This window comes from Neovison vison, chromosome 5 (genome assembly GCF_020171115.1).
Source record: "Neovison vison isolate M4711 chromosome 5, ASM_NN_V1, whole genome shotgun sequence".
Classification (NCBI taxonomy): Eukaryota; Metazoa; Chordata; class Mammalia; order Carnivora; family Mustelidae; genus Neogale; species Neogale vison.
This window is the reverse complement of record NC_058095.1, coordinates 45294969-45320962: the sequence shown is the minus strand read 5'-3', so window position 1 is coordinate 45320962 and position 25994 is coordinate 45294969. Positions and strand designations below refer to the sequence as shown.

The 25994-nt window shown below is 59.0% G+C and overlaps 1 protein-coding gene across 22 annotated transcripts in view; it reads left to right on the top strand.

The window, feature by feature from the left end:
• The window catches only part of CACNA1G (calcium voltage-gated channel subunit alpha1 G), a 61565-nt gene that overhangs the window by 11324 nt on the left and 24247 nt on the right, over positions 1-25994 (top strand). For 11 of the 22 annotated variants that reach the window (XM_044248698.1, XM_044248688.1, XM_044248705.1 and 8 more), the window contains exons 7-18: positions 75-167; positions 2369-3152; positions 5056-5432; positions 17093-17244; positions 18031-18216; positions 18323-18437; positions 18530-18685; positions 21518-21586; positions 23086-23170; positions 23254-23447; positions 24475-24906; positions 25766-25866. In XM_044248698.1, coding sequence (XP_044104633.1) covers positions 75-167; positions 2369-3152; positions 5056-5432; positions 17093-17244; positions 18031-18216; positions 18323-18437; positions 18530-18685; positions 21518-21586; positions 23086-23170; positions 23254-23447; positions 24475-24906; positions 25766-25866 — 2744 coding nt within the window. Of the gene's footprint in view, positions 1-74; positions 168-2368; positions 3153-5055; positions 5433-17092; positions 17245-18030; positions 18217-18322; positions 18438-18529; positions 18686-21517; positions 21587-23085; positions 23171-23250; positions 23448-24474; positions 24907-25765; positions 25867-25994 lie in introns of all 22 variants that reach the window. The other 11 variants (XM_044248701.1, XM_044248693.1, XM_044248699.1 and 8 more) reach the window with 2 other exon arrangements.

Below are 25994 nucleotides of genomic sequence, written 5' to 3'. Positions count from 1 at the left end.
GGGGCCTCTGAGGAGATTGCAGGAGGATTTAGCCACCCCCACCAAGTCAGCCTCTCCCTCTGCGCCCTCCCCAGGTCATCACGCTGGAGGGCTGGGTCGACATCATGTACTTTGTCATGGATGCTCATTCGTTCTACAATTTCATCTACTTCATCCTCCTCATCATCGTGAGTGATTCCTTGGGCCCCTGTGGGAAGAGGGGTCCTGGGGAAATAGGTGGGAGGAGTCCAGAGAGGGGAAGGCTAGCTTGGTCTCAGGACTGGTCCCTCAGAGACTCAGGTAGAGAGGGCGCTTGTCATGAGGAGTCAGGAGTAAATCCAAGGTCAAGGCTTGGTTCTATCAATTAATACCTTGGGCAAGTCTTTCCCCATGAGCCCCCCAGCCCCACCCTAGGCCTCTGCTTCCTTATCAGTAAAATGGGTGATTCTCAACCCAGAGTGTATTGGGAAATAGCAAAGCGTGGTCACGAGGTATAGGGGAGCACTACTAGCATTTGGCTGGGGAGGCTGGGGAGAGACGGTAAGCGTCTTGACACGACTGTCCTGCAAACAGAATCATACCATCCAGACTCCCTGGCATTCAGTGTTGAGAAACACTACACGACCTCTTGTTCTTTCCATATCAGAAGCTCAAAGGCTTCACAAGGGCAGAAGACAGAGTCAAGGGTCCCCATGTTTGATGCTTGTCATCCCTACCATTCTCAGTTCATAACTGAACTGCTACTACTGGTAGTTGGTATTTTTTGAGCACTTACGATGCGTCACTCCTACTCTCAACACTTTTTATGTGCTGGTGCCTTTAGTCCTCACCACGATTCCATTATCATCTCCATTTTGCAGAGGGGAAACCCAAGTTTCCTCGTTTGTCTGATCCCATCATGGGTTCCACGTGTGCAGTGGATGGATCTGGCCGGGAAGGGGAGGTGGGGCAAGCTGGGGGTGGGAGTTGGGGGGGGGCATCTTCTAAAGGAGAACTCTGAGCTTCAGAAGCCCAAGAATTCAACCCCAGGCTACAGGCTCCAAGCCCAGCCCTTCTCCAGGTCACCAAGAGGACAGAGTGACAGGTCACCAAGTGACAGAGCCAGAGCGAGGGACAGATACTGAGAAAGAGAGATTAAGACAGAGATTAAGATCTACTCGGGACCTAGGGCAAACTCTGGAGAGCGATGGAGACCTACTAAGACAGCTCTGGGAGAGGCAGAGCGTGGGTCCTAGGAAAGAACCAGTCATCCAGGCCATGCCCTCCTGCCCCTGCATGTGGACGAGAGGCCAGGTTTGGTTCCTGTTCCCATCCCCCACCATCACGGCGGGGGGCATCGAGGCCAGCATCTCTAGGAAGTGTGGTCTTTTCAGTATGCTTCTCTCCGTGAGCCTGGAGGAGGGGAAGGATGCAGACAGGGTGGTAAGGGGCCTAGTTTCCACCCACACACCCCGTGAAAAATCTTCCAAACAGCTTTCTGGAATCATATTAGTGAAGCTAATTATCATAATTACTAGGACACAATCTAGAAAAAAAAATCTGCTCTGTCACCATAAATATTCATTTCCTTCACTCTGGATTATTGTCCCAGCAATGGCTATCCCGGAGTCCTGGAGAAACTGAGGCATGGGGACAAGGACAAGGGAGTGTGGGCAAGTCAGGGGTGGCAGCTTGGCTAATCTGCAGGGATCAGGGCTCAGCCCATTACCTGGCTGGGGGAGGGGAGAGGCACAGGGAAAGAAGATACAGGCAAGGCTAACGGTCAGGAGGGTAGTGAGGCCCTATGGTTGAGGGTCTCACCCAAAGACATGCAGCTAGATGTGGGATTCGAGGCAGGAGTCTTGGGAATAGTGTTTCTGCCAAGACCTCAAAGGCTCAATCCAACATGAGAACCCCATGTCCCCAAGATTGCATTCATCTCTACAGCCTTCTCTGCTTCTTTTATTTATTTATTTATTTATTTATTTATTTATTTATTTTTTAGCCTTCTCTGCTTCTAATGGTAACTGGAGAGGGGTGCTCAGAATCTCCACGGCTGGCTGTGGTTGGGGGCAGGGAATTTGGGAGAAATCTTTGTGGGATACCATTATGATCAATAACCGTGCCTTGGAATTCCATGGAGCTTGGTTCATGTCTCAGCTTCGCTGTGCGCTCGCTGAATGATTTTGGGCAAATGCCTTGACCTCTCTGAGCCTGTTTCCTCACCCGTCAAACGGAGGTTATAAAAGTGCCACCTCTCGAAACTGTCACGAGAATAAAGAGAATGAGATCATGCTGGGACAGGAACGGAGCCCAGCGCCTGGCGGGTAGGAGTGCTTGGGATGTGGCGACTGGCCTGGCAGTGCCCTTTTCTTCAGGACATCTCCTCTTCCTGTCCCCACCCCAACAGGTGGGCTCCTTCTTCATGATCAACCTGTGCCTGGTGGTGATCGCCACGCAGTTCTCAGAGACCAAGCAGCGGGAAAGCCAGCTGATGCGGGAGCAGCGTGTGCGGTTTCTGTCCAACGCCAGCACCCTGGCTAGCTTCTCCGAGCCAGGCAGCTGCTACGAGGAGCTGCTCAAGTACCTGGTATACATCCTCCGGAAAGCGGCGCGCAGGCTGGCCCAGGTCTCCCGGGCGGTGGGCGTGCGGGCTGGGCTGCTGAGCGGCCCAGTGCCCCACAGCAGCCAGGAGCCCCAGCCCGGCGGGAGCTGCTCTCGCTCTCACCGCCGTCCATCCGTCCACCACCTGGTGCACCATCACCATCATCATCATCACCACTACCACCTGGGCAATGGGACACTGCGGGCCCCGCGGGCCAGCCCTGAGATTCAGGACCGGGATGCCAGTGGGTCCCGCCGGCTCATGCTGCCTCCTCCCTCAACGCCCGCCCTATCCGGGGGCCCTCCGGGGGGCGCAGAGTCTGTGCACAGCTTCTACCATGCCGACTGCCACCTAGAGCCAGTCCGCTGCCAGGCACCCCCTCCCAGGTCACCATCTGAGGCGTCAGGCAGGACTGTGGGCAGCGGGAAGGTGTACCCCACGGTGCACACCAGCCCTCCCCCAGAGACCCTGAAGGAAAGAGCGCTGGTGGAGGTGGCCCCCACCTCTGGACCACCCACGCTCACCAGCCTCAACATCCCAGCCGGGCCCTACAGCTCCATGCATAAGCTGCTGGAGACACAGAGCACAGGTGAGGACTCCAGGGTAGGGGTGGGGGCATGCTGGGGCCCTGGCCTAGGGGCTGGGTGGTGTCCCAGAGAGGCCTGGGGACCTGGCGTTGGGAGGTCCGGCCCCCGATTCCCATTCTGCCGCTCGAGGCCTTGGGACCTTTAATCAGTCCTGTCGCTTCTTTGAGGCCTGAGTTTCTCATCCCTTCAAATGGGAATCTGAATTCTTACATTGTCATGAGAAGAAGAATGATTGTGGGATGAGCACTGGCTAGGCGCCCTCCTCTACACTGTTTGCAAGAAGACCCAACACTTGTTGGCCAACTGGTCTGTGCTTGCCACATGCTTTGCAGGCAGAAGCCCATTGGAGCCTCTCAACAGTTTAGATGATAAGCCCATTGTACCGATGAGAAAAAGGAGGCCCGGAGAGGTGGCTTGACTTGCCTGCCCAAGGTTAGGCAATTGGTGAGGGATGAACTCAGGGCTGTATGCCTCCGAGGCCCCAAGGGGAGATGGTGTGTGACGGTGGACTGCCTTGCGCCCCATGCTGAGGAGACTCTTGTAAACACCAGTCTCGTTGGCTCCTCACAGGGAGGCCAGGGGCCTAGAGCAGCAAGTCCTCCAGGGGCTGCTAGCCTGGCGAGAGGGACACCTGGTGTCACAGGGGAAGTGAGACACTCACCACCTCTGGGCGTTCCCCCACCCCGTCAGACAGGGGTGGTGAACCCTCCCCCGGAAAACAGACTCTCTGTTGCTGAAGCCCAGGGTTTCGGGAAGGATGTGGCACGTGGGAGCAGTGGGGTACGTGTGGGATGTCATGTGAGAACGTGGGCTGGGACAGGAAGGAGCCGTCCCAGAACACCACGGGCAGGCCTTCCGAGCCAGCTTTCCTGCCGCCCTGCCGGGAGATGGAAGCCAGTCCCACTCACGTGTGTTTCGGTCCCCTCCTGTGTAGAAGGCAGGCCTGGGGCCATGGTCATTGCCAGCGATCCCTCCCGCCTGCAGTGAGAAGGGGACATGTTGTTGGATATTTCTTGGGGGCGGGGCCCTGGGTGAGCCGTCTGCGCCTCGGCGGACCTACTTTCCTGGGGCATTTGCTGAGCTTCCCTCCAGTGCTTCGGTTCTATGATCCAAGCTGGATTTCAGTGGACACCGATGTCTTGGGACAGGTCACTGCGTGCATGAGTATGTGCCGTCTGGTGTGTGTGGATGTGTGGCTGTGTGTACAAAGGGGTCCGGTGTGTGTAGGGGTGCTTGTGCATGGGCGTGTTTAGCGTTCATGTATGTATGTGCACATGTGTATCTGGTGTGTGAAGTTCATGTGTGCACATGCCAGGGTGCTGCTGTGGTCCATGCGCGTGCCCAGGTACACACATGCCTAGCCCAGTGCCTTATATAATGTGTAAGCATGTGTGCACGCGTGTTTTCAGCTGTGCAGGTATGTGTGGTTCACAAATGGTACGTGTATGGACTTAGTGCGTGTGTGCTTGCGAGTGTGTGCACACTGCACGTGTGTGTGTGTCTGGGGGTGGGGTTACAGGAGCACACATCTGTGTGTGTGTGTTTGTGTGTGTGTGTGTGTCTTAAGGATCCCTTGGGAAATGCAGCTCTGCATAGTGTGGGTGCAGGGCTGGCTTTTCTGGGAAGGAGAGCTGGTCTGGGCTCCTTGCTAAAGGCTCCGCAGACAGGGGAGCTGCCCAGGACCTCGGAGAACATCAAGTCCACCTGCCAAACCCTAGGACCCCCAGTAGGGACTGTCAGTGGAATGCTGTTGGCAGTCACTGTCCCTGGCCTGCTCAGTGCCTAGCAGCTCCCCTGTCATTTCAAGAACCCCACACTCCCCAACTCATTTTATAGACACTGGGAAGGAAGGGCCACCCCAAGTAAGAAGCTCTGGAGCCTCTAACCTCTGCCCTCCCGTCCTAGGCGCCTGCCAAAGCTCTTGCAAGATCTCCAGCCCTTGCTTGAAGGCAGACAGTGGAGCCTGTGGGCCAGACAGCTGCCCCTACTGTGCCCGGGCTGGGGCGGGGCCGGTGGAGCTGGCCGGCCACGAGATGCCCGACTCAGACAGCGAGGTGGTGTATGAGCTCACGCAGGACGCCCAGCACAGCGACGTCCGGGACCCCCACAGCCGGCAACGACAGAGCCTGGGGCTGGACGTGGAGCCCAACTCTGTGCTAGCCTTCTGGAGGCTGATCTGTGACACTTTCCGAAAGATCGTGGACAGCAAGTATTTTGGTCGGGGAATCATGATCGCTATCCTGGTCAACACATTGAGCATGGGCATCGAGTACCATGAACAGGTAGGGGCGTGTGCAAGGGCATGGTCCCCGGAACGGGGGAGCCTCTGCCTTCCTCCCCTCCCACCCCCACTTCCCCGTTTCTTCTGCATGCTGCTAGCCTGATGGCGGGGAGGAGGACAGGAAGGAGGTACACCAGTGCGTGGAGACTTTGGAGGGTGACAAACAGTGAATGCCACACAGTCTGTGCGTATGGAGTGCCTCGGGCACGAGGCAGGGGCAGGATCTGAGCCGTGTGTTTTCTATCTGGGAAGCCTTCTCAGAGGAAGTGGCCTTTGAAGGATGAGTGAGTGGCGAGCATCCGATGTGGGTAGGGCCTCTCCGTAGGGACAAATCATTGGAAGAGATTCGGGTCTTTGGAGAAGATATGGGGTGGGGCAGAAGGTGTTGGGGATGCCCTGGCCCAGCACTAGTCACCCCCAGACTTCACCTGACTTGGTCATTGCGGGGGTAACTCACTGGAGGTGGGTAGGGGCGAGGAGGAGAGGGTTGGTGGCTGCATCTCGGATGGAGCGGAGGCCTGTCCCGTAGGGAAGGAGGCCATCTGGTCCCGGCCCCCGTTCCGGGAGCCTTGCCGTGAGTGAGGCGGTTGGTGGATGAGAAGGCCCGGCGTGGTGAAGAGACTTGAAACCGTCGTGTTTGAGGAATCGTTCTAAGAACTGGATGTTTAGTCAGGAGAAGAGGAGGCTCAGTGGGGCCAGGCGAGCTGTCTTCAAATATTTGAAGGGCTGTCATGTGGAAGAGGGAGCAAGCTTGTTTTGTGGGGACGATGGCTGCAAGCCATGGGATCTGAGCTGAGTAGAAGGAGGCTGTTCTCACTCCCAGAGCTGTGAAAGAACACGAAGGGTGGCCTGGGGACCCCACTGCCCCCAGCCCTCCCCATACCGATTGCACGGGCCCCATGGGGCCTCCCAACAGAGTTCCTTCCAGAAGGCAGCCCCTTGCTCCAGTTTGGTCTTCCAGGTCACCCCTTGGCTGAATCTTGGAAAAGCTGGTGGGGGGCGGGGGGGTGCTTCAATCCTTGCCGCCACCACAGGCTTCTGTGTTCTTTCCTGGGTGTTCCAGCCTCCCTGAGGCTCAGGAAGGAGACCGGGCTGCCAGAACTTGACCTTCTCTGGTAAAGAGCTGAGATGAGGCACTTCCCCTGCCCCTGGTGTGGCGGGGATGTGGAGGAGCTGGGGGTGGGGGGCTGGCCACAGCGGCTAGGTGGTCCTCTTGGGGGAGGGCAGGGGAGGGTGTGGGGCAAGGCTGGGGAGCACAGGTCCAAGCCAGGGCTGGAGCTGATGTGAGATGTTCATTTTTTAGGGTAATCAGAATCCCCTCCCCCACCCTCTGTGCCTTTCATGTTGTGGGTACCCAGCTGCCCGGTCCAGCCAGATGCACCCCCCAGCCCCAGCCCCTCCCCCCTCGCCCTCACACCATGTTGGCACCCCTTCCTCTTGCCTCAGCATTCCCCCCCACCAGGTGGCTCTGCCCTATTCCCTCTTCTCGGAGGTGAGGAGCAGGGAGGGGAGGACACCAGCCACGGTGCCAGCAGGTGGGGAGTACGACGCTGCGGTGAGCCTGTTGTGTCTGGGCACCTGGGGCGTGGGTGTGTGTGCACACGCCCGCCCAGCCAGCCTCCTGGGGAGAGGTGCTCCACTCTGCCAGGCTGATGGGGGCAGCCTGCTCTGCTGCTGGGACCCAGCCAGTGGCAGGCCTAACCTCCCATTACCCTGAACCTCAGCCTCCTCTTCCTCCACCCAGTTCCAGCCGAGGTCAGATGCCCCTCCCCTGGGGCGGGGGGTGGATGCTGCACCTTGCAACCTGTCCTGGCGGAGGCTGCTGGTGGAGGCTTTGGCTGCACTGGGAAGACGCTGAGTCACAGAGACTGAGGGCCACCGAAGCGGCAGCAAGAAGCCTTTCAGTTAGATGTCAAGAGGGACACCCCCTTGGGGAGAAAGTAGAAGGGATCGGTCAGTGGTGCCTGCGGCTTCCCCTTGCCCAAGCTCCTGAGGAAGGCAGGGGACACCCCCCACCAAGCCCTCAGCAGCAGGGAGTCCCCACTCCGTGACAAGTGAGCCAGTTTGCCCCAGTCCCTGGTTGCTGCACCCCGCAGGGCTGAGTGGGAGTCCCCAGCAGTCTGGGGACAGATGACTGACGGCTGCCTGGCAGGTTCGGGGGCCAGGGGTGCTCAGAAGTCCCAGAAGCAGCCGTGGCCCTGTGCTCACAGGCACTGCGGCGTGAACGTCCTGCCATCTGCGCCTCGGGATCTGAGCAGGCTGAGCAGGGCAGGCCGGGGGGTGGGCAGACACAGGTGCTGAGAGACAGAGACCCAGAAGGGGAGGGGAGACGGAGATACTCGGAGGGAGATGGAAACCAGGAGACCAGGTCCCAGAGGGCAAAGCGAAGACCTTGAAAGAGGCAGCCATAAAGAAGGGGGGACCGAGTGGCAGGGACAGGAGGGACAAAGAGAGGGAGGGGGAGACGGACACTCGGGGAGGAGATGGAGACAGATGGAGGCATAGAGACACAGGGGTGACGGAGACAGAGAGAAGCAGAGAGGGAGCTGAAGACTGAGAACGAAACCCAGATGCAGATGAGGACATGCTGGGCAGGGCTGGAGATGTGCTCAGGCTGTCAGACAGGGGAGGGGGAGCCAGGGTAGGACGAGTGTTGGTTGGGGCGAAGACCCGAGGGAGAGTGGCAGCACATGCTGACAGGCAAGGTGGTGTCCCTGCAGAACCCAGAACGAGGAGGAGATGCTGTCCATTAATCCTGGGATTGGTCGGGAGAGGTCTGTCGTCCTAGTATTGTGTCCTTCCCCAGCAAGGAGCCCAGGTCTCCCTCTTGCCCATTGCTGCTGCCCTCCCCAGGCCTGTCCTCTCCCACTGTCACCTACCTTACCCCTCAGTTTCCCTGCCGAGGTTGGTGACACCCCTCCTGCCCCTCTCCACTAGCAGAGGAAGCTCCCGTCTTGTCATACCCCGCCCTACCCCGGGAAGGTCCATGCTGTCCCTGCCCTCCTGCATCCCCCTCCTCTTGACCCATTGGCTTGTGAGAACTGGCAGGACTGTTTCTCCCAGAAGGACTAGTGAGAAGGACAAGGACAGGACACTGAAGAGGGAGCAAACTTGAGGATGGAGGTGTGATCCGATAGAGGGCAAGCATGTGCATGCCCCCATCCGTGAGGAAGCAGAACATGGAAGAAGGAACTTACTGTGATTTAACCATCCCTCTCTCTCACCTTCCTTCCATCCGTCCATCCATCCATCCATCCCACACACATTTCATGCGCATCGGAGTTGGGGGAACACGTCCTGATTTGTGGCGTTTAGCGCACTTGCCAATTACCATGGTGTAAATGTTGTCATCAAGATAAAAACGTGATGTCACTGAATGTGGGTTGGGAGGAGAAGTGTGCCTATACCAGGCCTAGGATATTGCGTCCTTCCTTTCAAGAGGTCATCGACAAGTGAACGGTCACATTTACTTGATGCCACTCAAAGGGGTTGTGGGTGTAGTCCGGGATCTGGCCTGGGGGAGGGGAATTCCAGGAGATCCCCACACAAAATGTGATCTGGGAGTTGAGTCCGAAGGAAGAGCGAGGTGTGGTCAGTGAAGGGTGGGGTGGAGGGCACAATGTGGGGGAGGGTCAGAGGTGCCACCCACCGAACACTGAAACTGAGAGATTTGTAAGGCTCTCCGAATGAGTGGGGCGCTGGATGGGGGCTGGGATGGACAAGTAACAAGAGACCAATTTGGAAAAAAAATTCAGGGCCAGGTCCTAAGAGGCACAGGAAGGAACGTGGATTTTTTCCTGAGGGTGATAGGTTCCCAAAAGAGGTTCTAAGCAGGTCAGTGATACAAGCAGGTTTGTGTTCTATTGTGTTCTATTGAAAGTCGTCTGGAGCCAAGGAAGGGAGACAGGAGGCAGGGAACCCAAGGAGAAGGCTACTGCAGTGGTCCATACGGCGCCTACATCTCTGTCCCTGGAAGTAGAGGGAAGAGGGCCAGGAGAGCTGGCAGGTGGCTGGGTCTACAGGACTCCACACGAGTTGGAGATGGGGAAGGAAGCAGCCACGACGAGACCAGGTTCCTGCTCAGGGTGGAAGCCCTGGGCCTTGAGCAGATCGGGGCTGCAGGATGTTTGAGACGAGGCATCTGTGGGGTATCCCGGGCCATAACTAGCAGGTTGCTGGAGCTCAGAAGTGAGGGTGTCTTTGCCTGGGTCTGCTCTGGGGCCAGGCTGCTCCAGAAGGAACATTGTGGGTATGGGGAGAGGGTCCTGGGGACACAGGGGCTTCCTAATCACCCTCTTCCTGGCTCTGGGGTGCTGAGAGCAGAGGTTAAGTTCATCTTCTAGAAGAGGGACAACAGAGAGAGGTGGAGGAGGGGCACATGGCCCAGCGGTCTCCTGGGCTGAGAGAGAGGGAGGGTCCCAAGTGGACTGTTGCCAAGGCCAGCAGAGGACCAGGAAGGTGACGATTCTGCTCATAGCGCAGACTCTGGACCCATCCTGTCATTCTAGATACATGTCCAGGGAGGGTTTCTATTTTTAAGTGAGTGAGGTCAGCTGTTCAAGGCAGGGGAAGCTGGGGATGGAGTGGGGTGGGGGTTGGAGGAGAATCCAGATGTGGCCAGTCTTACCTTTGAGGGCCCTCACAGACTGCTTTGGGATCCTGCTGAAAACTGGGGACTCTCTCCCCAGAAAACACACAGAGGCATGGACAACTCACATGTGGCCATTGAGGACAAGGGTTTATGGACACCTCCCACCCCAAGCCTAAACCTTGGGCCTTCCAGGAGTTATTGGCCTCCAGACAGAGGAGCCCTGGCTCAGGCACCAAGGCTGCAGCCAAGCTGGATGCTGGGGGAAGATCCTTCTAGAGCCGCCCTGACCCCAGATTTCCAAAGTCTATCCAGATGTAGGGTACGAAATGCAAGCTGCTTCAGAGCTGGCTGGCTAAGGGGGCGCTCCATTCCCTCAGGCACCCTCTGGCTCTAGACTCCCCCAGTCCAGCAAACACCACCCCCTGAGCACAGCACGCTAGAATAGAATAACAGAATGGCAGGGGGCGGGGGACGGAGCCAGACGCACCGGAGAAATTTTGGTTCTGGCTGAAAAGTTCTGCTTCATGGACGATTATGCCAAATGTCTTAAGGGAGGCTTCTGGGGACAGAGAAGAGAGGCTCACACCCAGGTGGGGGCTTGAAAGGGCTTTGCAAAGGAGGTAGCTTTGGGGGGGGGTGGCCCTTGAAAGATAGGTGGGACTGGCAGCTGGGGCAAGGGGCAGAGACGTCTCGGTGGAAGGATGAAGGGGAATTCAGGCAGCCTGGCCTGGAAGGGCCCAGGGGGCCATGGGACACTCTGAAGGACAGACCTTGCCTCCCCCACCCCCACTGGAGGTGTATGAGCAGGAGAGATGGGAGTCTGGCCGTCTTGAAGGAAGCCTGAGATTCCAGTGGGTGCAGGCTGGGGTGAGGGAGGGGCCCAGGGGCTATTTCTGTCCTTCAGATCAGAGGCTGTGAGGGCCCCAAGTATGGTGCTGGTGGAAAGAACCGGGAGTGGGGGCAGTAATTCCATTGGCGGGGTCTGTGGGCCCAGCACCTGCTGTTGGAGGGATGAGGGCCCAGACGAATCCTAGATAAGGCCCAGGTTCCAAGACAGCATTCTGGAGAGTGATGGAGCTGGCCGTCGGGGAAGGGTCAGGTTTGGAAGAGGGGGGTGAGAGGGTTTGTTTGGACGCGGGCCATCTGGGGAATGCTATCAGGCAGGCTGGCTCTCCGGGTGAGGAGCCAAGGGCTCGGCAGGACATTGTTTCGTGTCGTCTGCACCCCAGTGACAGCTGAGGGGTGGGGGTCAAGGAGCTTCGGGACAAGGGGAGACGGTGGGTCTGACTGAACTCAGGAGGGAAAGGCAGCAGGAGAGGAACCCTAAATGGGCAGGAGGTGGTGCCCCCCCCAGGGTCGGGGAAATCAGGGGCACTGGTAGGTGGGGGGCTTGGAAGAAAGTCTGGAGAGAGCTGGGGTGCTGGCCCTGGAGCTGGGGGGGCCTGAGCCTGCACTCCCAGTGTGGGGGTGGTCTCCGCTCTGAGGCCAGGAAAGGAGATTGGAGGAGTGAGGGAAAGAGGGGTAAGTGATGGACAGGCCCCAGGGCCAGGGGCCCAGGGGAGTGGGGTGTGTGTGGAGGGAGATGGAGGTGCAGGTGGAGGAGGGGAGGAGAGAGGAGGCTCCAGGTCACGGAAGTGTTTGTGGGGAGGGCCGGGGAGCCCCCTGCAGTAGGGCCTGGGGAGAGGGGATAGGGACAGGGTTGGGGGGTGCAGGGAGAGGAGGAGGGTCCGGAGCAGCTCCAGCTGGGAAGAGGCCGAGCCCCCGCAGCAGAGGGTGGTGAGGGAAGGTGGCTCGCTGCCGTGAGACCCCCAGCTGGCCGTGCCCCATCCAGTCATGGGCTCATGACAGAGCAATGCTCAGCCATTCCTCAGCCGCTGCAGGGGTGGAGGTGGGGGGAATTGATGCCCCCCCCCCCCGAGGTCTGGGGCATGAGGGCAGCCTCACCGCACCTCGTGGTGGTGCACCGTGGGCTCTGCCCAGACGTGGTTCTGGGAGGGGAGCGGTGGGGGTTCCAGCTCCAGGGGTTGAGGTCGTGGGGGCTTCGGGCTGGCCGTCTCCAGGCTGAGTGAGCACTGGGGGTGCCCTGGGCCTACTCTGCTTGTGTGTTTACTTGGGGTGGCTTTGAAGAGTGGGCAGGAGATTGTGGGGGGTGCCGAAGCCACCCCTAGTTAGGGGGCACTGGGGCCCAGGGGACATGAGGGCCTGGAAGGAGATCTGCCTAGAGAGACAGAGTTCCACTCTGGAGAGCTCCTGGGGTGTCCGGAGAGCAAGGCTGTGATCTGTATGGGGGTGCCTGTGGACTTTCCTGGAAAGCACCCACCACCCAGGGGTTTCCTGATTTCCCCTGGAGGAGGAGGAAGAAGGAAAAGGTCCCAGTGACCCCTGCCCCCTCACTGAGGCCCTGCCTGGACCTCCCCTTCCAGGTGTGGGGCTGCATCAGGCAGGACTGTCAAAAGCCGAGGGGGTGGGGGAGCCGAGGGGAAGTGAGCCAGGGAGTCAGCATTGGGGAGCAGAGATTTCCAGGTCAGCGGAGCTGTGGGAGCTGAGGAGAGGAGGGTACAGAGGGTGCTTGGGCAGGGCTGGGGTGACCCGTACAGGCTTCTGCTCAGCGGTCGCCCGGCTTGTCCGCCCCACTCGCCTTCCCTGAGTACCAGAGCCAGCTCCCAGGCCTCCTGCCTGGACCGCTGCAGTACCCCCCTAATTGGTCTCCATCTTTCCGTGTCTCTGAGCCATCAGCATGCTGCCACCACTGCAGCCAGATTAATCTTCTTAATACACCGCTCTGCACATCCCTTCCCTCGCCCTAGAAGCCCCAGTGACAGTTTCGTGGGCAGAGACAAGTCCAGCCCTGGTGGTGGAGCAGAGTCAAGGCCATCCTGCTTGGGCCCTGCTGGCCTTGCCGCCGTGTCCCCCATGAACCCCTCCCACCCTCTGACCCGGGAGAACCACTGGATCCTTGGTCTCTGTGCATTCCTCGCTCCACACCTCTGCTCATGCTCCCCTCCGCCGGGGATGCCCTCCGCAAGGTTCTTCTCACTGATGTTGGCCCCTCCGCCGGGGATGCCCTCCGCAAGGTTCTTCTCACTGATGTTGGCCCCAGCTGGGTTTGAGCTCCTGGGGTTCTCCCGATGTTTGCCCCAGCATGGTGCTTGGTGCAGCCTCTCAGGTGTCCTGTCCTGCCACGTGTGAGGCCTGCTTCCACTGTCAGTGCCCATGGGGCTGGCTGAGAGTGGCTCTGGACTGGGTGTTTTCACAGTCCTTAACTCCTGTGTCCTGTAGAGCAGCCCGGCCATGAGGTGAGGCTGCCCTGCTTAGCAGAAGAGGCAACTGGGGATCAGAGAGGTTAAGGGAATTGCCCAAGGTCACACAGGTAGAGAGGCTCAGAGTTGGCAGGCCACCCCCACTCTGGTTTAACCCCACACCGTGATTGCCAGTGTGCTGCACATAGTGGGCCCATTACGGGTTAGTTGTTGGAGGTGTGATGGGTTTCAGGGGAGTCTTGATGCTGGGAAGTCTGGAGCAGTTTATAGGGGGCTACATTTGCTCCAAGGTGACAGGCTGAGGGGAAAGGGAGTGTTGGGAGATGGGGGGTTTATGATTAGCAACCTCCCAGAGAAGAGCTTGGGTCCTCCTGGAGTGGGGGGGAGGGGGAAGCTCAGGCTGCCTAGTCTCATCTTCCTAAAGCCCCCATGGGTCCTTGATGTCCATGAACAGAAGGGAGGATACGGTCCAGACCTGAGAAGGGACTTGCTGGCAGTAGGGGAGAGTTCGGGAGGGGGCGGCTGATGGACCGCACAGCTGACGGCCCAGTGTGCAGTTGCACATGTTCTGAGGGGAGGGGGAGGTATTGTGGGAAGATGCAGGGGAACATGCCAGCATCCCTTGCACTGTACCTTCCTAAGCCAGCTCCATCAGGTCACCATACCTCTCGGAGCCTCAGTTTACCTGGCTGTCTTCAAGGCCTGGAGGAAATGAAATCCTGGGAGGGAGGGATCAGCCAGTGCAGAGCCCTGGGAGGGGACTAGCAGAAGTTGGCTCCCTCCCCTCCCCTTTACTGCTGCAGTGGTTGTGATCATGGCTCTGGTCCCTGGGGCAACCGTGTTGCTAAGATTGTGTCTCTGTGTCCTGGTCCTGCTTTTGCAGAACATTCCCAGCCTCCAATTTAGTAACTTGGGCAGACCTGTCTCGGGGAGGAGAGCCTTTTCCCATGGATTATGAGGGGATACCGTAGCCCTGGGAGGACATGGGCATGGCCCTGAGGTGTGCGCAGGGAGCGTGCGCAGGAGATGAAGGGCAGGCTGAGGGACAGCGCCTGGTTCTCCTTTCCTTCTGCCGTTCCAGTCCCAAAGCTGCCTGGAGGGTTGCGGCGGGGACTCCAGCCTTTGCTGCCGCCCCCTTAACTGGAACCGAAGATGCAGGCTTTGGGGGAGCCCTGTGCTCATCTTTCTGACAAGGTTCCTGCTTGGTGTGCAGGTGTCCATGGGCCAAGAGCCATCAGGCACAGATAGTTGTGACCGCCCTGGATGGTATCAGGAAAGGCCGGAAATACCCCCTCTACATGCCCAGTGCTGGGCGTGCTTTTAAGAGTCACTGATAGAGTCAATTCGAGATACCAAAAGCTACTGTGCTTTCAGCTACTTTTTAAAAAGCATTTTATTAATTTTTCTTTTTGGCCCCCCTTTCCGAGGCATCGTTTGTGTGCTGTAAAATTCACCCATTGTACGGGCACCTCGGCTGTGTTTTCAGATCAACTTGTTCTTTCTTGATACATCTAAGTTCACGTGAAACGTAATTTTATATACTTCGGAGGGCACCTTATGAATTCTATCCCTCCATGGGTCGGGATTCACACGCCCCTTGCCGTCAGCAGGGGTGGGTTTGAATCTGGACTGCCCAGTATTATCAGGGTCAGAATGAGCTGGGATTGGGGCCCACTCCCTGGTTGTTTCTGCCCTGTGACTCTGAACCAGTCATTCAATAGCTCTTGACCTTTCTGGTCATCTGTAAAGCGAGGGTGCCAGGGCCACTGTGTGGGTGGCGTGAGGCAAGACACAGGGTGAGCCTCAGAACCTGCCCCCCTCAACGGCGTCGCACCTGTGTGGTCTGTGCTTATCACCTTTATCTAACGCAAGGATGGACAGCTGGGCAGGTGGCACAGTGACAGGGAGGCAGGATCGCTGACCATGGTCCCCTGACAGATGGCACTTGGCAGCCCAAGTGGAGATCTGCTTCATCAGGAGGGGTCTGAGCCCTGAGCGCCTGCTGCCCTGACCGTGACCCTTCCCCATCAGCCATGCTGTGCTATGCTGGGGGGACCCAACGTCCTATCTCTGTGTGCCCCACACACTAGGTCAGGGGACAGTGCCCTCTCCAGCCCCCACTTGCAGTCTGGGGAGCAAGGATTGGCTCGAGATCTGCCAGACCCATGGGCTCCTTGCCACACTGGCCCCCACAGCTGGCTCTCAGCCCTGCATGCTGACCCTGGTTCTGCCCTCCAGGGCTGCCTCTGGAAAGAATCCAAGCACAGGCTGAGAGTGTCTCTCCTTCGGAGTAGCTACTGACCCCCAAACACTCCTCACCTGTCAGTCAGAAGGCCCTTCCTACCAGGACTCCCCTACTCAGACTGGCCCCATAAAGTCAGGCCATTAGGATATATTTGGTGGCTCCCTGGCCTGGCTCCATGCTTGGGTGACCTCCCTGGGCAGCCCGCCAGGTGAGACAGCTGGGTCAGCAGGGAGAGATGGCCGATGGACCAAGGGCTTCATCTGCTTATTTATTTTAATTTGAACTTCTTAAACTGATTTGAAACTTGGGTTTTTGGGGGATCGAGACCTATAAGGTAGATAATGGGCTCCACTGAGCCAACCAGGTGTCTTCTCGCATCTCCAACCCTCAGAGTCCCTTTCAAGTGCTGCCTCCTGACCACAGCTTTCCCAGCGTGTTCCTCCCTCACCGTCTCTCCCCTAGGCTCTTGGATTCACAGTCTGGGTAATTTATTTTGGCATCTAAGAATCTCAGGCCACTTGTAGTTATTCGGCTATTTTGTGCACAACCTGTTTCCAGCGAGACTCTGGGTTCCGGGAGGCAGGAAGCACAGTGGGCGTGTTTCTGCAGTTCCTTTAATATCTGAGGCACTGCTAGGCATACAGTAGGCACTTCATATTAACAGAAGGAGGGGGGCGAGGTAACTAGTGAGCTGGAATAGCAGACATGTGTTGTTTCTGATGAGCACTCTAGGATGCGTCTCTGGTCCCAAGATCAGACCGTGGGTAGAAGCATAAAAGGGATGACCACCAGTGTTTTGCATTTGGCCAGAGAGGTGGAAAATCTTGCTGGGGGTCACATAGTGAGTGGACAGGGTATAGGCTGGGAATTAACGAGATGTCCAAGTCTCAGGTGGCAGCTCCCAGTGCCTCCTTGTCTATGACAACCTTCCTGTGACTCTCCCTTCTGCCCATCGGCATGCTTGCACACACATGCGTGCGTCTGTGTGCGTGTGCCTGCACGTTCACGTGTTTGTGAGCACACGTGCATTTGTGTGTGGACCATGTGGGGCTGTGCAGTGTATGCATGTGTCTGGAAGGAAGCAGCGTAGCCAACAGTTGTCCAGGAGAAGGCTGCCAAGTCCACAGAGTAATCGTAGAGCACATGTGACTTTGCGTGTGGCTGTGTGTTTGTGTAGGCGTGTGGGGCCTTGGCAATCACCCTCTGACATCGGCCAGCGTCCCTGTGCTGCTGGCCCTGGCCTGATAGGCTGGTAGGACAGCATGGGACGAGACGGGTCTCGGGGGTCCTAGCGGGAGGTGGGCACGACTTACAGCTCATCCCTGGTCCCGGGATCTGAGACTCAGACCTGGGATTTTGTGTGGTGGCCGTCCGTGAATGCATTTCATCATGGACATTTTGGGGGAGGGTCCCCCCCTGGAGCCTGAGTGGCCCCCCTGCTCACCCACCCAGCCCCAGCGTGCTACTCCTATGGCTCCTCTCCCAGTGGCCCAGTCCTAGGGAGGACAGGAATGAGGGGCTTGGGGATGAGCGCCGGCTGCTTCATTCCCCACCCTGCCCTGCAGCCCGAGGAGCTGACCAACGCTCTGGAAATCAGCAACATCGTCTTCACCAGCCTCTTTGCCCTGGAGATGCTGCTGAAGCTGCTGGTGTACGGTCCCTTTGGCTACATCAAGAACCCCTACAACATCTTCGATGGTGTCATTGTTGTCATCAGGTAGGACCGCCCCTCCACTGCCGCTCACCTAGAGGAATGCCCGTGGGGCAAGAAGCCATGCAACCTGTTCCTCTGCATGGCTTCTGGGGGTCTGGAGTCAGTCCCCCTGCCCCGCACCAACCCACAGGCCCTGCCGCTCCCCCGTGGAAGGTGATCCCCTCCAGCCTCTCTCAGCCCTACCTTGCTCAGGCTGAACTTGGCCTCGAGTCTCCTTTGACCAGACCCCTGTCTGGTCTGCACTCTCCTCTCTCCACTTCTTGCCCTTGACCCCACTGCAGGCCCCAGGGTGCGTGAGGACTGGGGAGCTGGCTTTGCGGAGTAGTTGAAGGAGGTGTGAGGCCGGGCCAGCTGTCCCTGCTTGCAAAGTGCTTGGAAACCATCTCAGACCCCCGCCACTTGCTTTAGGATTTCTAAGACCCTGAGAAAGTGCTCTGTCCCCCTTGGTCCCGGGATCAGAAGAGCTGCCTTATTGCTTTCTGGAATTGGCTTTCGATTTCGTTAAGAGAGAACAAAGCAACCATTCCGTAACCAGAGGCCACGGCCTTGGCTGGAATTTGGGAAAGGGCTCTCAGCGGCCCGGGTGTGTGATCTCAGGCCTGAGGGTGGAGACGGCTGGAGCTGTCCCCTCTGTCCCTCTCAGGGGCTCCTGTCTGACCCACCTGGGCCCCCCTGGGCTCACGCCACGTGGGCCTGTCCGGGCCCTCCAACGCTGCCAGGCCCTCTCCGAGGGAGGGGCAGGGGGAAGGGAGAGCACGCGGGAGCTCAGGCTCCCTGCCCTCCTTGCAGCGTGTGGGAGATCGTGGGCCAGCAGGGGGGTGGCCTGTCGGTGCTGCGGACCTTCCGCCTGATGCGGGTGCTGAAGCTGGTGCGCTTCCTGCCGGCGCTGCAGCGGCAGCTCGTGGTGCTCATGAAGACCATGGACAACGTGGCCACCTTCTGCATGCTGCTCATGCTTTTCATCTTCATCTTCAGGTGAGGGCAGGTGCGGCGCCTGTGCTGGCGGCGGGGAGGGCCCGAGGGGCGGCGGGGAGGGGACGCTGCTGCCCTGACCCCCGTCTCGTGGCTCCTGTGTCTTCAGCATCCTGGGCATGCATCTCTTCGGCTGCAAGTTTGCATCTGAGCGGGATGGGGACACGCTGCCAGACCGGAAGAATTTCGACTCCCTGCTCTGGGCCATCGTCACCGTCTTTCAGGTGCCAGGGTAACCAGGCAGGGCTGGACAGGGTTGGGAGGATGGGGGCGGTGCCCCTGGGCAAAAACACTGAGCCCCAGCCCCTGCCTGCAGATCCTGACCCAGGAGGACTGGAACAAGGTGCTCTACAATGGCATGGCCTCCACGTCGTCCTGGGCTGCCCTTTATTTCATTGCCCTCATGACCTTCGGCAACTATGTGCTCTTCAATCTGCTCGTCGCCATTCTGGTGGAGGGCTTCCAGGCGGAGGTAACCCCCTGCCCGCAGCCATCAGCTGCGGGAGCCTGGGAGGTCTCGCAGAAAATGCCCATCGGGGTGGGCGTTGGGGTGGGGGGGGAGGGCTAGGGTGGAAGGCTCCAGGTCTCCGGCAACCCCTTGGCTCCAGGGAGACAGGGTGGTAGTGGGGGACACCCCGGGCCCAGGTCAGCTGCTGACTTCAGCTGGGCTCCAGCATCAAAGTTGGCTAGACCCTTCCCCGGGGAGCTGGAGAAGTTGGCTGAGGGTACGGCTCGATCCCAAGCGTGGATGCTCTCGGGGACATCCGGATGGGATCCATCTGAGCTGAGGGGTGGGGGGAAGCGTGCGTGCAAGTCATCTGAGCTCCAGCTGAGCTGATGAAGATGCCACCAGGGCCCGGGCAGGGCTAAGCTGCCCAGGGTGAGAAATGAGCCCAATTAGCTGCAGGCATGGCAGAGATGAGCGTCCTATTTCCAGCCCAGGCTCCGTCACCTTCGTCACAGGCGGCGTCATCAATTAATATTGATTTGCATTGATCCTGCCCTTGCTGTGCCCGGGCTCAGCTTCTGCCCAAAGGGCGGCGTGCCGTTCCTCTCCCTCAGCTCTGCCCCTCTCCCCTGAGCTCCGGGCTGGCCCAGCCCAGCCTCCAGGCATCTTTCCCAGGCAGGTTGACCCAACCTAGAAATGCTCCAGGTTGGGCGTAGAAAAGCTCTCGGTCCAGTTCTCTCCGGGTGACCCGGATGGAAACTCCCGCTGCGGCCTGGTCTATAAATACTCGGCACACGGTGGAAAAACAAAAATCTATTTTCCGACTCTTTCCCAGCCTGGCGAGGGCGGGCCGCTCCCCGTAGGCCGGCTGGGCTGGGGGGACGCGGGTGCATCTGGCCCATGCTGGCCCTCTCCTGCTGCCAGCCGCGCGGGTTCTGTAGTGATCCGGGATGGCATTTCCTCCTGCAGGGTGGCAGTGAGGACAGCTGGGGGGCGGCGCAGCCTGCTTGTGGGGATGGCTGGGCCTCTTTGTGGGGAGGCCCAAGGCATGCACTTGGGGATTCCCCGGGGCCTGGAAAGTTAAGGGGTGCCACCGTACTCCCCTAAGATCCAGGATCTCTGTGGACGCCCCCTGCTCTCAGCCACAGCCCTCAGCCTGTGGCAAGAGGAGCCGAGAGGGGACAGGGGTCCTGCAGCCCCTTCCAATACATCGTTCCTGATGGCTAAGATGTCCTCAGGAAAATTCCTGAGGAACTCCATAGAGGAGCATGGAAAACACCCAGAGCCTACTTCCCTCCTCTCTGCTGGCCTGGAGGTGCCCAGAGCAGACAGCCCCCTCCCCACCCCCACCCCTTTCAGCAAACACCTTGTTAAATGGAGTGCTGAGGAGCCAGGGGCCTGCCTGGTTGCTAGGCAGCAGTCTGGCCCTGCTGGGAGCCTGTGACTATCCCAGCCTGAGGGGGGCAGGGTCGGGCCTGGGGCCACAGCCTCCTCAACCAGCCAAGCACAGATGTCTGTAGGGGAGGGTCCCACTCAGGGCTTGGTGCTTCAGGTCTAGAGTGGGATGGAGAAAGGAGGCCCAGATCCACCCTCCTCTGGGGGATGGGGATTGGGGGAAGCAGTGACATGGCGCTGGGGTACCCACAGGAGGGGCTGGCCCACCGGCCCGCTGTCCTGCATGCGTCAGGCCAGCAACTGGATGGGGAAGGGAAGGCCCAGTCACTCAATGCTGGTGACCTGGATTCCTCCAGAAACACCTGCCCTCTCGTGTATGAGTTTCAGGGGGTTGAACATGTCACTTCGAGGCAGCCCCACAATCTGGCAGGAGAGGCTGCTTTTTTGCTATTGTGATGGTCGGCTTTTTTACAAATGAGGCAACCCACCTCGGTGGAGGAAGTGGCCGCCCCCGTTTTGTGGGGCATCGCTAGCAGGAGGGCTCAAGGATAGCCCCCGGTTGGCCTTGCCACCTGGCTAATAGGTAAGAGGGAGGAGCCCCAGGGGGCTGGGCTGGCTCCGCTGATGATTGCCCGACTTGTGGGGGGCAGTGCCCTGAATGCCTGTATATTCATCATCCACACACTTAATTAAATGAACAGGCGGCAGGCCCTGTGTGAGGCCATTAATTGATATTAAACAACATCATAGCTGTCATCCCAGTGTTACTTGTCACATCCCATCCCAGTGGGAGCAGCTGGACCCGGTCTGATTTGGAGGGACACAGGCTGGGCGTGTGGGAGTGGGGAAGCCCGTTCCAACAACCAGCCTTCAGCCTCCTCCCAGCCTCTGCCTCCATCCCCTCCTCCTTCCCAGCCTGTCTGCCCATTCCCCAAGCCCCCTGCCAGTGGGGGGCCAGCAAAAGGCTAGCTGGAGACTCAGGTGTGAGGCCCAGATGTACCTCTTACTCTCTGCGTGCCTTGGGGCAGTTGTCTTAGCTTCTCCAAACCTCAGGGGTTTCCCCTAAGGGGACATTGGTGGTACTCCCTTCCCATCTTGTGAGAGGCTAGCTGGTGGCATTAAAAAGGTAGTTTCGGGAGGGCTGACACGCCCTCAGTGAGCGGTAGCTGTCGTTATTAGGATTATCGGGGGGCTCAGTCTCCTTCCCTGCCCTTTTCCCCATCCTCCTGGCCTCTGCCCTCACCCTTCAGATTCATTCTGGCCCGAAGGCCTGTGGTTGAATTCTCGAAGGCCGTTCTGTCCCCTTTCTCCTCCTCCCCTACCCCTGGTGTCTCGTCCCCCTCCCACCCCCCCGCCTGGTTTGCACCACCCTTTTCTTCATCCTCTTTCGACACTGCTGATGTCTGAAAGCCTGAGCGCCTGTGACCAGCGCCCGTCCCCTGCCTCCCCGTCTCCCTGTAGGAAATCAGCAAACGGGAAGATGCGAGTGGACAGTTAAGCTGTATTCAGCTGCCTGTCGACTCCCAGGGGGTAGGTACGCGATCACGAGTCGGCATGTCCCCCCTTCCCCGTGCCCTGTGCCCCCTCCACTCTGCCTCCGCGTCTCTGTGGTCGTGTTCACGCTCAGCTGCTGTGCAACTGTGGTAGCTGTGGTGGTCATTGGTGTCGTGAGGTTTGCTTCGATTTTAAGTCCCTTCACCCCGCACCCCTCCCTGAGAGGACATTGAGAAGAGGAGTCTCTTTGCCTCTGCCCCCATCGACCTGCAAAGGGCACCGTTCCCGTCCCCTGCTGGACCGGTGGAGGGGCGGGAGAAGGAAGGGACTTAGAATCATCTGTGTGCACGTGTGGGGGACACCGCGTGTGTGTGCCTACGCTGAGGTCCCCAAGGAGTCCACGTCCTTGGGTCTCTGTGGACTCAAGATCCGTGGCCGCAGACCGTGTTCCCCCATCTCTCTCCCCTCCCCCTTGACTTGAGCCCCTATTGGAGACCCCCACAAGCTGCCTCAGCTCAGGACAAGTCTTTGGAGGATGTGAGGGTGGAGGTGCTTCTTGCCGGAAGGTACCAGAATTTTAAATCCACTTCCTAGTCTCTGGCCCCCTGACCGCCTGGAAGGCCCGGCAGGTGTTCCCGGACACGTTCTGGCGCCCATGCCGAGCCTTTGCTCCGCCGTTTCCTGCACAGGCGCAGGAACTGCGGTCTGGAGCCAGGATCCCCGTGGGACCCCACGGTGCTGTGTATCCCGAGCAGCCCCCCGGAGATCCCGCTCGATAATTAGAGGCCTCGTTAGGGATGTAAACCGAGTTAATGAAAATGATCCCCTGAGATGCCAATTACGCAATATTTATGTCCTTATCAAAAGTAGCAATCAAGTATTTCTTAATAACTTCTTAAGGAGAAGTGCGTAATTACGAGGGAACCTACTGACCTGCTAAGAAGGAAAAACTGCCCCAGAGACAGGGACGGAGGTACAAATGGGGCCAGGGGAAGGGGTGGGGTCTTGGGGAAGACAAGGGGACGAAGCAGATGGCCTGCAGTGGCCTCCTTGGGCTGAGCTGCTCTGTCTGGGGTCTTTCAATCGCCTTCTCAGGTCCTCAGGTCTGAGGCCCGGGGTAGGGCAGCCATGGAAGGAAAGCAGAGGCTCAAATTGGAATTTAGGCTCTAGTGACCATTTCACTCAGGTCCCCAGCTCCCTCTGGCCTCTGCACCCACCTGCCGGCTCACTCTCCCTTCTCCCCTCAGCCCTTCCTGGAGCCAGTCCCAGCCAGGCTGGTTGTGTCGCGGGCTCTGGGATGAGCCGTGGCCTTCTCTGAGGTGTGGCTGGTGGGAGGCAGGGGGGTTGGGGGCCCTGGGGAGCTCTGGGCCCCATACCTGCGTGGTCTGGCCTGTGCCAGTGCATGTCTCGTGCCGTGGTTGCTGGTTCCCGTAGCCTGTATGTGGTGTGTGCGTGTGGAGATAGGGAGACCTGAGTCCCTCCCACTAAGTTCTGCCCGACCGGGGCCCTAACGGCCCACTGCTCCCCCACCCTAGGGAGACGCCACCAAGTCTGAGTCGGAGCCTGATTTCTTCTCATCCAGCCTGGATGGCAATGGGGACAGGAAGAAGCGCTTGGCCTGTGAGTATTTCTCCTGGGGGAGCCGTCCCCGGCCCTGGGCAGGCCTCGGGTGGTCTCAGGTTTCACCCTCTCTCCCCCAGCAGTGGTGTCCCTGGGAGATCCCCCAGAGCTGCGGAGGAACCTGCTGCCCCCTCTTATCATCCACACGGCCGCCACACCCATGTCACTCCCCAAGAGTTCGAGCACCGGCCTGGCAGAGGTGCCGGGCCCCGCCTCCCGCCGCACCAGCAGCAGCGGGTCTGCTGAGCCCGGGGCAGCCCACGAGATGAAGTCACCGGTACGGGGTACCTGTGGATGCTGGGAAATGGGAGATGCACAGACGTCAGGAGGGAACAGAGGAGGGAAGCAGATGGGCCTCAGGGCATGGCCTCTGAGCCCCAGGCTGGACAACCCCCAGGGAGGTCAGTAGGGCTGGTAAAGCAGACAGGTGTGGAGCTCTGGTCTCGGGGGCAGAAGAGCCATGTTCTAATCCTACTCTTCGGTCCCTTAACTCAGTGACCTTGTGTGAGACTCAGCCTCTGAGTTCTGTTTTGGAAGGGGAGGGTGGTCCTTATCTTCTTAATACCCAATCGTAAGAATAGCAAACCCCACTGACTCTGGACCAGGCCCTGTTCTTTTTTTTTTAAGATTTAATTTATTTATTTGACAGAGAAAGACAGCGAGAGAGGAAATACAAGCAGGGGGAGTGGGAGAGGGAAAAGCAGGCTTCCTGCTAAGCAGGGAGCCCGATGCGGGACTTGATCCCAAGACCCTGGGGTCATGACCTGAGCCAAAGGCAGATGCTTAACGACTGAGCCAACCAGGCGCCCTGGACCAGGCACTGTTCTAAGACACCGCTCATAAACATTCTAAATGCATTGAATCCTCATCGCAAGCCGATGAGGGAGGTATCTTCATTATCCCCATTTTAGAGAGGCAATCTTAGTCTCAGATGGCCAAACTGATTTGTGGGACGCCCTGCGTCCTGTGAGCCGGTGACAGCCAGCCCTTTCATCCAGGAGCGGACGTCAGGGCCCATGCTCCTGCCGTCTTTTTATACTGCCAGTCAGCTAAATGAGGAATAGGTCTCAGTGTCATATCTCATGTACAGATGAAGAATGGAGGCACAGAGAGGTTTAGTAACTTGCCAAAGGTCACACAGCTAGTTGAAGTAAGTAATATGAAACCAGGGCTCCTCTTTACACTTCGATACCTGGTGTGATGCCAGGGAGGCTCACAGGAGACAGCGTGCATGGGAGGGGGTGCAGGGCTGGGAGGTCTTGGTGGTGACCACCCTCTTCTTGACTCCCCCCCCCCACCACCAGCCAAGTGCCCGCAGCTCTCCACACAGCCCCTGGAGTGCAGCCAGCAGCTGGACCAGCAGGCGCTCCAGCCGGAACAGCTTGGGCCGCGCCCCCAGCCTGAAGCGGAGGAGCCCGAGTGGGGAGCGGAGGTCCCTGTTGTCAGGAGAGGGCCGAGAGAGCCAGGACGAAGAGGAGAGCTCTGAAGAGGAGAGGACCAGCCCGGCAGGCAGTGACCGGCGCCATGGGGGGTCCCTGGAGCGGGAGGCCAAGAACTCCTTTGACCTGCCGGACACGCTGCGGGTGCCCGCGCTGCATCGCACAGCCAGTGGCCGCAGCTCGGCCTCTGAGCACCAGGACTGCAATGGCAAGTCGGCCTCGGGGCGCCTGGCCCGGGCCCTGCGGCCCGACGACCCCCCACTGGACGGGGATGATGGCGATGACGAGGGCAACCTGGTGAGGCCTCCCCTGGGCACAGTGACCTCTCACCCCTGACCTTGAGCGAGGGGAGCTAGACAAGCCTGTCCCCGTTCTGTGGAATTCAGGGAGTTGCTGTCATACCCTCTCATGCCCCAGGGATCTCAAGGAGGGGCCAGCCCTGAAGCTGAGCACCAAGCAGCCCCTTCCCTCCCGACGCCCGCCCCACCGAGCCCCAGATCCTCGTCATCTGCGGGGCTGGTGGATATGGATGGTTTCGGGCAGATGCGTATGAATCTTTCATGGCCCTCCCCCTGTGACTCAGAAATACCCATCACTCATCTCTCCAAACCCATGCCCTCCCCATCCTCCTCTCCTATCTTGACCTCATCACCAGCCTTGACTTCACACCCGCCCTAACCCATTCACCCCTCCTTGAGCCCCTTACCACCATCTCTGACTCCAGGGATGGGGCACAGGGACCTAGGACCTTAGGGTTAGGCCATGAGGAGAAGGGGCCAGTGTCTCCTAGTCCCAGGTGTGTCTTTGAACAGACAGCTGTGATGGGGACAATGTTTGATAATTGATACGGCTTCCAAGCCCCATGGGGAAGGAAAAAAGGAAGCCAGGCAGGGGGGGCCAGGCTGGGGACAGAGAGGATAAGAGCAGAGAGCCTGGGAGAGAGGGTGCGGGGGAAGAGGGGGGAGATTACCGAAGTGAGCAATGCTCAGGGGACGAGAGGGGGGCTGAGAGGGAGATGGGGGTCTTAGGAATAAAGGAAGAGAAGGACGGCAGAGGCTGGACAGCCAGCGAGCACCGCGGAACTGCTGACGGGCAGGGCAGGCTCAGGGAGCTTGGGGGCCTGGTCGTGCACACAAGTCCCGTGATCCTTCTACAGAGCAGAGGGGAGCGGATAAGAGTCTGGATCCGAGCCCGGCTGCCTGCCTGCTGCCGTGAGCGAGACTCCTGGTCAGCATACATCTTCCCTCCGCAGTCAAGGTGAGCAGGGGGTCCCTGACCTCTCCTCCTGGGGGGTGAGCCCATGACCCCGTCTCGGGGATGCCAGAAGTGTCCTCTGACCTAGGGGCAAGTGAGAGAGGGGCCCCGGGCTGGGAGGGCCCAGGAGG